At 39.5% G+C, this 13,427-nt stretch overlaps 1 protein-coding gene across 1 annotated transcript in view; it reads right to left on the bottom strand.

Annotated features, from left to right (window-relative positions):
• The window catches only part of chd4a (chromodomain helicase DNA binding protein 4a), a 30,390-nt gene extending 21,468 nt beyond the window's left edge, over positions 1-8,922 (bottom strand). Inside the window, exons 1-9 of the mRNA XM_053638002.1 lie at positions 8,455-8,922; positions 7,787-7,923; positions 3,940-4,058; positions 3,482-3,730; positions 2,920-3,038; positions 2,014-2,282; positions 1,466-1,590; positions 1,216-1,348; positions 844-1,013 (exon numbers count right to left, since the gene is read on the bottom strand). Of these exons, the coding sequence (XP_053493977.1) occupies positions 844-1,013; positions 1,216-1,348; positions 1,466-1,590; positions 2,014-2,282; positions 2,920-3,038; positions 3,482-3,730; positions 3,940-4,058; positions 7,787-7,850 (1,248 nt within the window). The 5' untranslated portion in view covers positions 7,851-7,923; positions 8,455-8,922. The remainder of the gene's footprint in view (positions 1-843; positions 1,014-1,215; positions 1,349-1,465; positions 1,591-2,013; positions 2,283-2,919; positions 3,039-3,481; positions 3,731-3,939; positions 4,059-7,786; positions 7,924-8,454) is intronic.
• Between the last annotated feature and the right edge of the window lie 4,505 nt (positions 8,923-13,427).

Genomic DNA, 13,427 nt, shown 5'->3' with positions numbered 1-13,427 from the left:
CATCCTGATGCCCTACTTCTGGTTGGAGTTCTCTTCAATTGTAAATCACTCGCTGTTGCTTGGGCTGGTCATGTGGGGCCATCCTCAAAAACCCATGAAGATGTTTTGGATTGCATTTGATATGCATAGTTATACTATAAAGGTTTACAACTACAATTGCTATGAACATTTTTGCACTCAAGTCTCCATCAGTGAACAGTAGATAAGTTCAACAAAAGAGACTTCATATTAAAACTATAATGAATTTCCTGGTTACACAAATGTAGTACACATTTATAGAAGGGATTTATTTATAATTGCACTATCCGGTGTCACCAACATATGGATGGGTTCCCGTTTGTGTCTGGTTCCTCTCAAGGTTTCTTCCTTATATCGTCTCACTGAGTTAGGGATAATTTTATACATTTAAAATTTTAGATCTGGAATTTATATATTTATGTAAAGCTGCTTTGTGACAATGTCCACTGTTAAAAGTGCCATACAAATAAAATTGAATTGAATACAGACATTCACTTGTTAAATCTAGAACACAGACTATACAGGTACTGATTTGAGGAGGAAAATATACAATCACTTATCACAGCTGGCTAGCTTCTTGCTTACAAAAAAAAAACAAAAAACATGGAGATGTTAGTGGTTAGGCATGGAGGTTGAAAACAAGGTAAAAAATGGCATAACCTTTCCTGATAAAACTTGCTGTGAACTATATAAATAAAACTAGTCAGATAAACAAAAATGGTTATGCACCATTGATCAAACGTCCACGGAATCTGATGCGTGATCCATCATCAATCAGGAATTATGGCATTAAGATAACATGAGCACATTTACAGAGTCACTTACACAGTGTGGACAGCTCCATGTGCCTTCAGGGGCTTTCTCCATATCAGGATCCAAACAGACCATGTGATAAGCTCTGGGACAGGTATCACACAAGATAATTTCTCCTCCCTGCTGACACACCTCACAGTAGTCTTGGTGGTCAGTCTCATAGCCATCAGCATCATCATCCACTGAATTAGACATGACAGAGAGAGAGAGAGAGAGAGAGAGAGAGAGAGAGAGAGAGAGAGAGAGAGAGAAGGGAGGTCTAAGACACTGTAGACAGTGTGATCATACTTGAGTAAGCCTTCCCTGTAGGAGTCATCAAAATATATTACATCTAGATTTATTGGGTTTATTCAGTGAAACATTGCAAAGTTCAGTTTTCCCCACCTTTCTTCTTCTTCTTGGGCTTAGGTTTCTTTTTCGAACGGCTGCTGCGGCTATTGGAGCTATCCGACACGGAGACGCTGTTAATACTGCCATCGTCAAAGTCACTGTCTACGTCCATATCATCATCTTCACTCTTAACAAGCAAGCAACAAAATTAACAAATCGTCTGTCAGCTGTGGTGCCCATTACAGTGGGGAGCAACATGCAAGTAACAATGCAAACAAACATACAAAAACAAAAGATCACATACAGAGGAGCGTTTTCTCTTGCTGTTGAAGCCACCCAACTTGATCTTTAGAGGAGCAACTTTCTTAGTCTTGACCTTCTTCTCCTGAGGTTTGGGAGTAGGTTTGGACTTCCTGCGGGCATTAGGACCTGTGAAAAGAACATGCCAGCTGGTCAGAGATTTCAATTTCTCCAAGAGATTTATAGTGCAACATTTTAGTTACTGAAGCACTCATAAGAGCTCGGTCAGCTCTCTCATTCTCCTTGACCCAATCCATGTGTGGCATTTGTTACCTCTGGAAGCTATTTTGCACCCTGATGTTCTACAGTGTTCACTGAAATAATACACCAGCAAGCTACACGAGGAAAACGTATTCATCCAAAAAAAGTCATATAAAATGCAGATTACTGACTAAAAAAATTTATATTTTGGCTTTTGGTAGTAATCAATGGAAGGGTACAATCAGTGTATTACATTAGCAAACCACTGCACAACGCTGAAGTTTAAAACACACTCTGCTCACGCTTGCCAGATTCATATCATATTATCAAAGCAAGGAAGTCTCAGCTCACCCTTTCCCTCTTTAGTCTTGGCCTTGCGGAGTGGAGGAGCCGGAGGGGGCTGGGGCTCAGCAAGTGCAGTGGCTGCAGGGGCAGTGGCTGGAGTCTCAGCTGCCACCATACTCTCCACAGCCGCAGCCACATTGGCAGCTGCCAGGGCAGCGTTGGCGCTGGCAGAGCCACGCAGGGGGTTGTTGGTGCTGAATTCACGCCACTTTGCCCCAAGTACCATCATCATTTTGGAGACCGCAATCTTTGGGTTCTTTGCTGCAATAAGAGGCCTGGGAAAAGGCAGGAAAGTGAAGAGATTGAGAATCTTCCAGTAAATAAATAAATAAATAAAAATAGATAGATAGACATACACACACACGGAAGACATTTGCGATTAAAAAATTAATGAGACAACGGATCAGAATTTCAGCTTTCATTTCCTTATACTTAACGGCGCACTTATATAGCGCTTTTATCCAAAGCGCTTTACAGTGTCTCATTCACCCATTCACACACACACCAATGGGAATCACCAATGATAATCGCCAAATTGCATTTTTTTGTGATGCTTTTCCAGGCTTGTTCTATAGCCTGGAGGGGACTGTGTGTGTGTGCGATATACATATATATGTGTGTGTGTACGTATGTGTAATATATATATATATATATATATATATATATATATATATATATATATATATATATATATATATATATATATAAAAACACATACACACAGTGATATAGTCAGCCAAATGTGCCAGCAGCACAATGCAATACAATACTGACCAATCAGATTTGACAATTCAACCACACTGAGGTATAATATATATTTTCCTTTTATATAAAATAAATATATTTATTTATTTTTAAAACTTAGTATTTCATGTATATCCAAAGGGTGACTGATCTCTGAGCATACTGCACCTTACAAACTGACTAAAGGCCTTGTAGTTGGTAAGAGATCTGTAGTCCTCTTCAGTAAAGACATGATCAATGTCCTCCATGCCCCAGGTATCCAGCAGCTGCGAGGAGGTCTTCGGCTCCTGGAAAATGTTTTACAAAACCAAATGCATGTTTATTTTCATAAATTTGGCATTTATAAAGCTTTCTCTCTCACACACACACACACACACACACACACACACACACACACACACACACACACACACACACACACACACACACACACACACACACACACACACACACACACACACACACACACACACACACACACACACACACACACACACACACACACACACACACACACACACACACACACACACACACACACACACACACGATCTGGTCCAAGAGAGTTCTACGAACGTATGCATGCAGTTAACTGTTAGCAAATAATATTCTGCCACAGACCTTCTATGGGCATTAAAAACAGATGAACCCTGTTCTATGTACATCTCTATACCAAACATGGCTCTACAATTATAAATTGAACCAACAGCGTCAAGTGCAGTATACTCACAGAGCTATCGTCATCATCTTCATCCTCTTCTTCCTCAGGCTCCTTCCTCTTAGAAACAGCCAAGCTGGAGCTCCTGTCAGCAACTGCACTGTTCCGCTTTTTGTCTCTGGAGGTACTGGGTCTCTTCTTCTTCTTCCTGCCAGGCGTGTAATCACTGCCCTCGCTGTCAGAACGCCCTACGGGCCCATCTTCCTCCACCTCATCCACATCATGACCCTCTATAGGCTCAGGGGAACTAATTGGGATATCCTGGAGGGGAAAAGCACTTAGGTATTGTAATACATCAAAATATTCAACAAAAGGAAGATGTCCTATATTAATAGGAGTGTTTGAGTGCAGCAAGGCCTCAGGAAAGCGTTACAGTACAGTAAATTGGGACCAAAAAAAAGAACCACTAAAAAGTGTACAAAAAATGAAAGCAAGATTTTCATTAAAGGTGAGGCATCTGTTAGGCCTACCTCTCTACGAGAGCGCTGCCTCTTGCTGCTTTTGCTCTCACGACTGCTCTTCTTGGCTTTTTTCTTCTTTTTCACTTTAGGGGCTTCATTCTCTGACAAGTCTTCATCCAGGTCATCATCTGTAGGATAGACATAAGCTAAGAGCTTAGATTTCATTCATTCAACACAAACAACTTTACATCCCATGTTAGATTGTGGGCCAACCTTCAGCAGCTCAATTCAGTGGCCCTGTACAGTGTCAAAACTAAAATGTCAGGATCTACCTTTAAATGTAAAAGTCCATTAAGTCTGCTCATCTCTCAGATTGCCTTCACATGCGCCATCTGGCCATCGAACCAGTTGCAAGTGAACTCTAATGCAGTTTGATTGCAGTATGAAAGCAAGTCAACCCTGAATAAACCCAAATGCAGGAAGTGAACCAAATATTCTGCGTATTTTAAGAATGTTGGTACCGACTTGGTACTGAAGTATCGGTTCTCATGACATCCCTAACATGCATATACATCCATTTCTAGGTTTAAGTAAACTATAGCAGTGTAAATTTCTATAGAGGTATATGGGAGACTATAGCAAATAAACTTTTTGCATTATTATTTGCTTAAACAGTGAAAGAAAAAAAAAATCCAGTATTTCCTTTCCATATTATGAGAAACCCCCTTGCAGCAGTGTTTTAGTGTTTTTGTCATTTAATTCCAGGGTAATGTAACAAGCAGTGTTATAAAATGTACAGATTTTTTTTGTGAAGAAGGGAAAAAAATATATTTTAAAAACCTGTACTATTTTGTGATATTACTATTGCACTGCATAATACTTAATTAGAGAAAACTGGATATAAATTCCACAGCTTAAATTTATCCACACTGAGCTCAAGGAAAAAAAAAAAAAACTGTTGCAGAATATGTTCCAGATGTTTGGCCAGATGAACAAAAAGAGAAGATAAAATGTCATTTATATAGTTATCTAATCATTTATTTAGTGCTGGCTCTGCACTCTTCACGCTCAGGTGAGTTTTGTTATTTCTACAGTGCCCCATATGATTTCTTCTGCTTTTTTGTATCTCATACTACATTGTTTCAGAAATTAAAACAAAACAAAATCTAAGATAAATCAAAGGCAACCTGAGTAAAACACAAAATACAGTTTTTAAATGATAATGTTATTTATTCATGAAGAAAAAAAAGTTATCCAATAACAACTGGGTCTGTGTGAAAATTTATTTGCCCCCATAGGTACTAAATCCCCAAATCTATGAAACAGCATTCATAATGGGGTTGAGCTGGACTAGACACAAACAGGCCTGATTACTGCAAACCCTGTTCAATCAAATCAACACTTAAATAGAACTTTTCAACAACATGAAGTTACTTAAAATGTCTTACCCAGTAATACACAATGCCAAAGTTGAAAGAAATTCCAGAAATGATGAGGAAGAAGGTGATTGAAATACATCAGTCTGGGAAGATTACAAAACTATTTCAAAGGCTCTGAGAATTCAAAGGACCTCAGTGAGAGCCATTATCTCCAAATGGAAAAAGTTGGCACAGTAGTGAACCTTGCCAGAAGTGGCCGACCTTCAATTCCTCCAAGAGCACAGCAACAACTTATCCAGGAAGTCACAAAAGAGCCAAGGACAGCATCAAAGGACCTACAGGCCTCTATTACATCAATAAAGGTCACTGTTCATGACTCCACTATCAGAAAGACACTAGGCAAAAATGGCATCCATGGAAGAGTGGCAAGGTGAAAACCACTGCTAACCCAGAAGAACATTAAGGCTCATCTGAATTTTGCCAAAACACACTTTGATGATCCTCAAACCTTTTGGGAGAATGTTCTGTGGAACACAGGGGTCCCGTTACATCTGGAGTAAACCAAACACCGAAACCCACAAAAAGAACATCATGCCTACGGTCAAGCATGGTGGTGGGAGTGTGATGGTGTGGGGATGCTTTGCTAGTTCAGGGCCTGGGCAACTTGCAGTAATTGAAAGAAACATGAATTCTGCTCTCTACCAGAAAATCCTAAAGAAGAATGTCCGGTCTTCAGTCCATAAATTGAAATTCAATCGCAACTGGATTATGCAGCAAGACAAAGCACAGGAGTAAATCCTAGTCCTAGAAGTAAGTGAAAGACTGATTGCCATTTATCAAATTTGTCATTGCTGCTAAAAGTGGCACAACCAGATTTTAAGTTTAAGGGGGCAATTAGTTTTTCACATTGGTGATCGGTCTTGGACAACTTTTTTTTGCTTCAATAAAAAAATAAGAACTATTGTGTATTAACTCAGGATGTGTTTGTTTTATGGTGCATTTCGTTTGAATATCTAAAACTATTTAGTATAAAATATGCACAAAAACAGAAGAAATTACTTTTTCACAGCACTGTAAGTGCACGCGGTAAATGTGTGTTTAGCTTTTATGTAGCTTTAATTCTGACAATAAATGAAAGTGTTTATGAGCACACTTTCAGCCCTACAGGCCCATCATCCAACATTTCTTTTGCTTTTGGGTTTGTTTAATTATGTGCAGTGTGAAACACAAACAGCAAATAACCAATAGTATCAATCTGGCTCTGATTCGGACTCGGCAAACGGTTTAAATATGTGTGAAAATATCATCAATAACAGTACACAGGCTGGTTCAGCAATAAGACCTGTGCTCTGGGTCTGTAACTGTGTGTAGGGCCTCTCTGAGAAATGGCATATAGAAACACTACTTCGTAAAGTGACTGTCTCCTACTCACTAAATATTTCAGTAACATAACCGGGAATCATCCTAGGTAAGCATCACACCTAGGGCTGCTGTGTTCAATCAAGTGCATTCACTATTAATTGATATAATGGACTACTGGAACAAAGCTATAATGCTACAAGAAGTTTGCACATACAGTTTTCTTATGATAAATCTTATAAAATCACTTAGATTGAAGTAAGAACAAAAAAATAAAGAAATAAATAATGTAGTCCCCAGCAGTGTGGCTTCCTAAAAAGCTGAATCTGTGTGTGTGTAGGGGGGAACCCCCATTACGAACAACTGATAACCATGACGTCCTTAAATCTTTGTCATGCCAAAAAAAAAGTCCACAACAGGCAGAAGAGACAAAATAAACAACTCGTAATACTTCAGTTTATCGGAAAACTGACTAGTAGCTCGACAGACTGTTCGGTAAACGGAGCTTTCTGGGGGAAAAAAGGCATCTCAAAAAAGCGTGGATTCGTCACCAACTCTCACACACGAGAAAGAGAGGAGGAGAGAGAGAAAGAGAGCGAGGGAATACCGGTAGGCCGCAAAGCCAGCCATGCCGGGAAACACTAGATCTGCAAAGGCTAACTGAAAAGCTCAAATACAGTTCAATGAATGAGTTTTAGTAAGCATTAATGTTTAATGAATTATTCATATCAACCGACCGAGACTTAACTGCACGAGCTTGTGTTTGAACCAGTTAAAGAAATTAGCAAGTTAGCTAAACTAATAATGGTTGGCAAAATATCAACTATGTGACTGAGAATCGACTGAACTGCGAGACAATGTACAACAAGAAAACATATACTTATTACAAAAATAGACGCGTTCATTGCCCCCAACAAGATTGTTTCAGAAAAGTGTAGGTGTTTGTAAACATCGTTTGGAAAAAGGGTTAGACTTAACATTTGCACTGTAACACAACTTTCTGAACAATATTTTATATATATATATATATATATATATATATATATATATATATATATATATATATATATATAAATAAAATAAAACACACATAGAATCAGAAACGTTCATCTGTGAGCCACCAGAAACCGTCAAAAGCCAGCAAGCCTATTTAGAGATGGTGTGTAAATGTGATCTACCTTGTATCATTGACAGGTCTTCTGTCGGTCCGAAATCATCTCTGTCGTCTTCACTTCCAGACATAGTATTTGTGTATTTTCACCGTCTGGTTTGGCTAAATACACGACTCCCTCACTCCTCTTATTCAGGCTTGTGACTTCCGAGACAGGGCGGGAGAGGAGCCGGTTTCGAAGAGGATGAAATTAAAAGCACATTAAGAAAACGGAAGTTAGTATCAGTAGCCGATATATATACATACACACATATATATCCCTCATATTTTTCACAAGCTTCTTCATTTCCGGGTTTTTAAACCATTTCGAATCCTCAAATATGTCAATATAAGAACACAGGCACAATAAAAAAAACCGGTGAAACTTACACCCGGCAAATGTTTCACAAGCTAGCGAGGCTACACTATAGCTAACTGTTAGCTCTTTCACTAACTAGCATGCAACGCAGGCTAACGCGCACAAGCGTGTGTGTGTGTGTGTGTGTGTGTGTGTGTGTGTGTGTGTGTGTAAGCTAGCTGCACCGGCTAAATCTGTTAGCGCGATGGATTCATCTTTTGATGTTTCGGGAAAACTTCGCTTTCTTTTTGTATTCGATGGATTTACAATTACTGGTGTCCGGTGACTGATATTCCTCTGAGAGACACCGGCGGACAGTGTAACGCTGGTGTACTCACACAACTTGAGTAGAGCCGCTGGTTGAAACAGAGAGGAAAATGTGAGGCGGTCTCCAAGTGCACGGTTTCCACGCGCTATTATCTCTCCGTCCAGCAACAGTTAAATGCAGCTCAAAGTGGTTCCTTTCGTGTGGATTGTAAAGCTATAGGATTTCCTGCGGTATAGGGTCCGTACAACGTCGCCGTCTCTCCCTCTCCCACTAACACCCCTTGCATACACACAAAGAGATCAGGGGGCAGACATCCCATAATAACCCCCTACACATATACACACACAGACTCACCCCTCCCCCCACTCTGCATAGTTACCTTGCAACATACAGACCATAATAATCCACCCCCCCCTACACACACATACACACACTCTTCCCCATTCCACCATGGCCCTTAGCAACCGTTACCATAGGGACATTCACCCCTCCCATACCCATAAACATCCCATAATAATAATGAGCACAGTCACTGACATCCCACAATAAGCATAACTCCAAAAAAGAGAGAGCCCACAGGAGACAGGGAGAAAAAAAAAATCAAGTCACATGGCAACTCAAGGCCACATGACTGCATCCTTTCAGTCCAGATCATTGATTTGTTATTCATGTGTCCTGAGCCACTGTAGGTACAGTAGGTACAGGCATAGTACATGACAGATTACAAAAATGATATAAATAGAGCAAATAGGTCACATAATAGACTGTGTTGGTTTTATTAAAAATGCTAAATCCACATGTGATGCAGTGGCTGCTTCTTCTTGAGCCCAAGACAAATTTCCCTTTGGGACAATAAAGTATACCTTACCTTACCTTACCTTACCATACATAACTGCACTTCTAAAGGCCTACTACATACTACTATATTATACTGCTGTATCTCTTTTGCATTTGGATCACAACCAGAGCCAATATCACAGCTAAAGCATGTAATGTAAGCAATTCTGTCCTTTCGCTCCTCGCATTTACTAGTGTACCAGTTTTGTGTAAAAGGGCCTACAAGCTTCAGAATAATGCACCTACTAAAATGGTACATGGTTTTGGAGTTAAAGAGCCACTATGATGCTAGCTCAGCTAGTGCTTTATGGTCTGAATTGAAGAGGAAGCATGTTAACCTTTATGTCCAGTACTCAGCCATTTAATCCAGTTTGCATAAATAGTCAACACAATGATGCACTGCATGTGCAGTATGAGGAAGAAGCCTGTGCTCATAGCAGCACAACAGATTTAGTGGACTCTAATGTATTTGTGCTTGTGCTGTCACAGGGCACAATGTAAAGCTGAAAGGGTGATGCTCAATGATGTAGCACTTTAACAATTTCCTTTTTCTATAGTAATTTATCACAATAGTTATCATCCAAAGTCTCTTCAGAGGCCACATTCATGGTAGCATCAACTGTCTCTTCTAAAAGCCACAACTCACTGTAGTGGTTTTAGTTAGGCATTGGGATTCTGTAGCCTTTCTTCCTTGGACAAATCTCACAGGGTTTTCTTTAATACTAAGCAAACTGCTTTAAAATTTTCCCCTGCTTGCTCTCTCTCTCTCTCTCTCTCTCTCTCTCTCTCTCTCTCTCTCTCTCTCTCTCTCACACACACACACACACACACACAAACACACACACATATTCTTTCTCTCCTTTGCCTCATTCGCACCATGTATAATTTCCTCTGACTCAGCAAACTCCCTCTCTGATAGAACTTTATTTTGTTCCCTGTCTATCTATCTTTTGCCTCCCTCCAACCCTCTCTCCTCTGTTAATTTTCTAATATTTTTTCTTTGTTTTTACTGGGTTTTACAGGCTCTCTTCCAAAAGAGGTAAAGCACAGGCACAAAGAGCAGCGGAAATGAGGCACATGTACATTTGAAAGTTCTGTCAACCCTCTCCACCCCCAAACACTGAATACCAAACGTTAACACTAACATCCCATAATTCTAGATATAGAGGTGGTAGCTGAGACGCACCCATCCCCCATGCCATGCTCAACTAGCACCAAACATCCCATAATATAATTTCTGAGTCAAAATAAAGTACAGACCATAATAATCTTCCTGTGCTGACAGTTACCATGGAGATAAGCAGACAAGATGGGTGGGGGTTGGGGGGTCAGATTACTGCATATGCCAAAATGCAGACCATAATATTCTTTATGCTAGCATCCCCCACCACACACGCGCGCACGCACACACACACACACACATATCTCCAATCTACAAACATCGCTTAACATTATTGAGTCACTAAGCAAAAGAATTACATATGGATTTCATTGCTGAGCCTCACTGATAAACAGGCAGAAAAACACAAAGGACAATGGAGAGAAAGGTAAATGAAGATGTCTACTCATTGATAAATGATTAGACAGACAAATGGGCCAATAGTCTGCAGATCAGACAGGCATGACAGACTCAGAGATGGAACATGAAACAACTAAGAGGAAAAACAACAAAGAGGGCTACATTTCCTGTTGCTGTCACCATTTTCCAGTGCATGTAGAAGGACTCTTTGATCGTTTTCTTCCTACACTTAATTCTAGCTATTGGACCATGGTTGCAGTTTGTCTCTCAGCTTTTTGCAACTGCCATGCACTTGACAAATGCTGAAATGTATAAAGAGTATTGATTTTACTGAGTAAATATCAGCGCTTCTGATGGGAACAGTGAAAAAAAATTGCTATAGGAAAGAACTTTGGAGTGTGAGGTTCAGCAAGGAATGTCAGCTTCATATCTCTCAGCACATGACTTCTGAAAACTGCACCTGAATACAAATGCCCCAAAATATACACACTCAGTAACCCAATCTCTGTGCTAGATCCAGGATCCCTGCCACGTGAACATTTTGTTGTAGGTTAAAACCATGAAAGGTGAGAAGGGAAAAGCAAGGAAAGAACATAAGAAACAGGCCAGATTCAAACCATAATATTCACCCCCTCCACCCTTTACTCACCGATTTCACCCCTCCCCCACATAACAACACAGACATCCCATAATATGCTGGGTGACAAGAACACCCTGCCCCTCCCCCGTCTCACTGCCACCCCATAATAATCAAAGAACAGGAGTACTAATTCACCGCGTGGATTCTGCTGTACTCTCACAGTCTGTTGAAGCCAGGCTGGCTGTGACGTCTGCAGTAGATTTTCTCATCCACCAGCTTTTTTGTTAAAATCATTATGCTGTATAACCCCAAATCACCCCAGGCATATATGTTTACATAAATTCTAGACAACCATTTTGAATGTAAACAAAAAACACACTGTGCTGATTTGATGTAAAACTCCTACCTGTATTAAGCCTGTCCCTTTTTGACTACTAGACCCTGAATAGTAAACAGTGGCAGCGTTATGTGAATCTTCTGCTGAGTTGTGTAGTGGTTTAGAATCAAGACCATGAATGAAATATATGCATCAATTTCAATGTTTATATCTTCAGTTTTTATATCTTCACCCCTACTGAAAAAAAGGAACAAAAATAGCACACACACATTTTAGTGGCCACCCTCCCCACCCCTCCCTCTCCTATATGAGGCCACAATGTGACAAAACAAAGAACATCCCATAATATCAAAATCAGCCTCACCGCTGCAGTAAGCATGGCAACTGACTATAGTGTAAAGCCTCAGACTTGTTGAATAAATGTGACTGTCTGGGACATAACGACAAGAAAATATAAAATGGGATTTAATGTCACTATAGGTAAAAATCATTCAAATGTGTGATCTCTTATGTCAAACAGTCATTTTTAATTTTGATCTAACATCTTGCATCATGCAAAGAATAGGTGGTTTGGAAAAACTTCACTCTACAAACCAACTGCCAATAAGAATGCTCTTATAATTAGGTGAAATAGGCATCCAATAATAATGGACTCCTTGCATTCAGTCTTATGATGCATTTCCATTTTGAAATTGTGCGGCTCTCGTGTTTCTGGCCAGGCCCAGTTTGACCACTGAAAGATTCAGGAGAAATCCCGGTGACCTGATCCGTCTTGCAACTGATTTGGCCTGTTCATTTTAGTTTCAGCCTGGCAAATCCTGCAGTTCAGATCAATTTTGATCCATATAGTCAAATGCGATTAATCAATCATGAACCTGCTAGTCTAGCAATGCTATTGGTCATCATTTCCATCTGGCTTCTGTAAATAAATGTAACGTGAAACAGAAAGCAATGCAGATGCACTGAAGAATGTACAAGAAGTGGCCAAGTGGAGCAGAGAGGGAAGGAGCATGACCAAGAAAAGCCCTCAGAAATGGTGCTGTAAAAAGGAGAAAAATAACAGACATTTCTAAAGTGACTTCACGTGCAAGTCAGTTTGATCTGAAAGCATGTAGCTAACATTATCTAATTAGACTGTATTAACTGTAATATCACTATCTAGCAAGTAAAAAAAAATTGAAAATAATTTTGTTACAATTCTTTGGATTATAAGTGGATATTTTTCGTCTCTAAAACAAACAATAGCAATGAAGCCCTTTATAAGCAGTAAAAGTGCAATCATGTCTCTATATAGCCTAGGGCTATCTAGCTAGCAGCTATAGCTTAACGCAAACTGAAAGTAATAGCCATCATTGATAGTCAGAGACTAGTTAGCATGTTATCTGTTAACTAGCTGTGACAGAAGGTAGGCCTACATTTACAGGTAAAGGGCAGACAGAAGTAAAAAATTATGTTGTAGGTTATTGGTCACAAAGGGCAATCTCAATATTTTAATACTAAAACAGTGATCTTGCACTAAATAAATTCCATAATTTGATAAAAATATAATACTGTACCTTATTTGTGTGTTGCTGTGATGTCTGTAAACTGCAGTCCTAATGTTACAGTTTATATATAAGAGCATGTGTATATTTATACACAAGAGTAAATGTACAAATTACACTTTTATTTTGTTATTGTTAATAGTCATTTATTTTGAGATACACTTCTCAGGCAAATTATTAGGAACCCCATTCTAAAACTGGATAAAACTGTGCATTCTAGGTTGCT

This window comes from Ictalurus furcatus, chromosome 12 (assembly GCF_023375685.1).
Source record: "Ictalurus furcatus strain D&B chromosome 12, Billie_1.0, whole genome shotgun sequence".
Taxonomy (NCBI): domain Eukaryota; kingdom Metazoa; phylum Chordata; class Actinopteri; order Siluriformes; family Ictaluridae; genus Ictalurus; species Ictalurus furcatus.
Note: the sequence above shows the minus strand (reverse complement) of the source record. Positions and strands in the feature narration are given on the sequence as shown.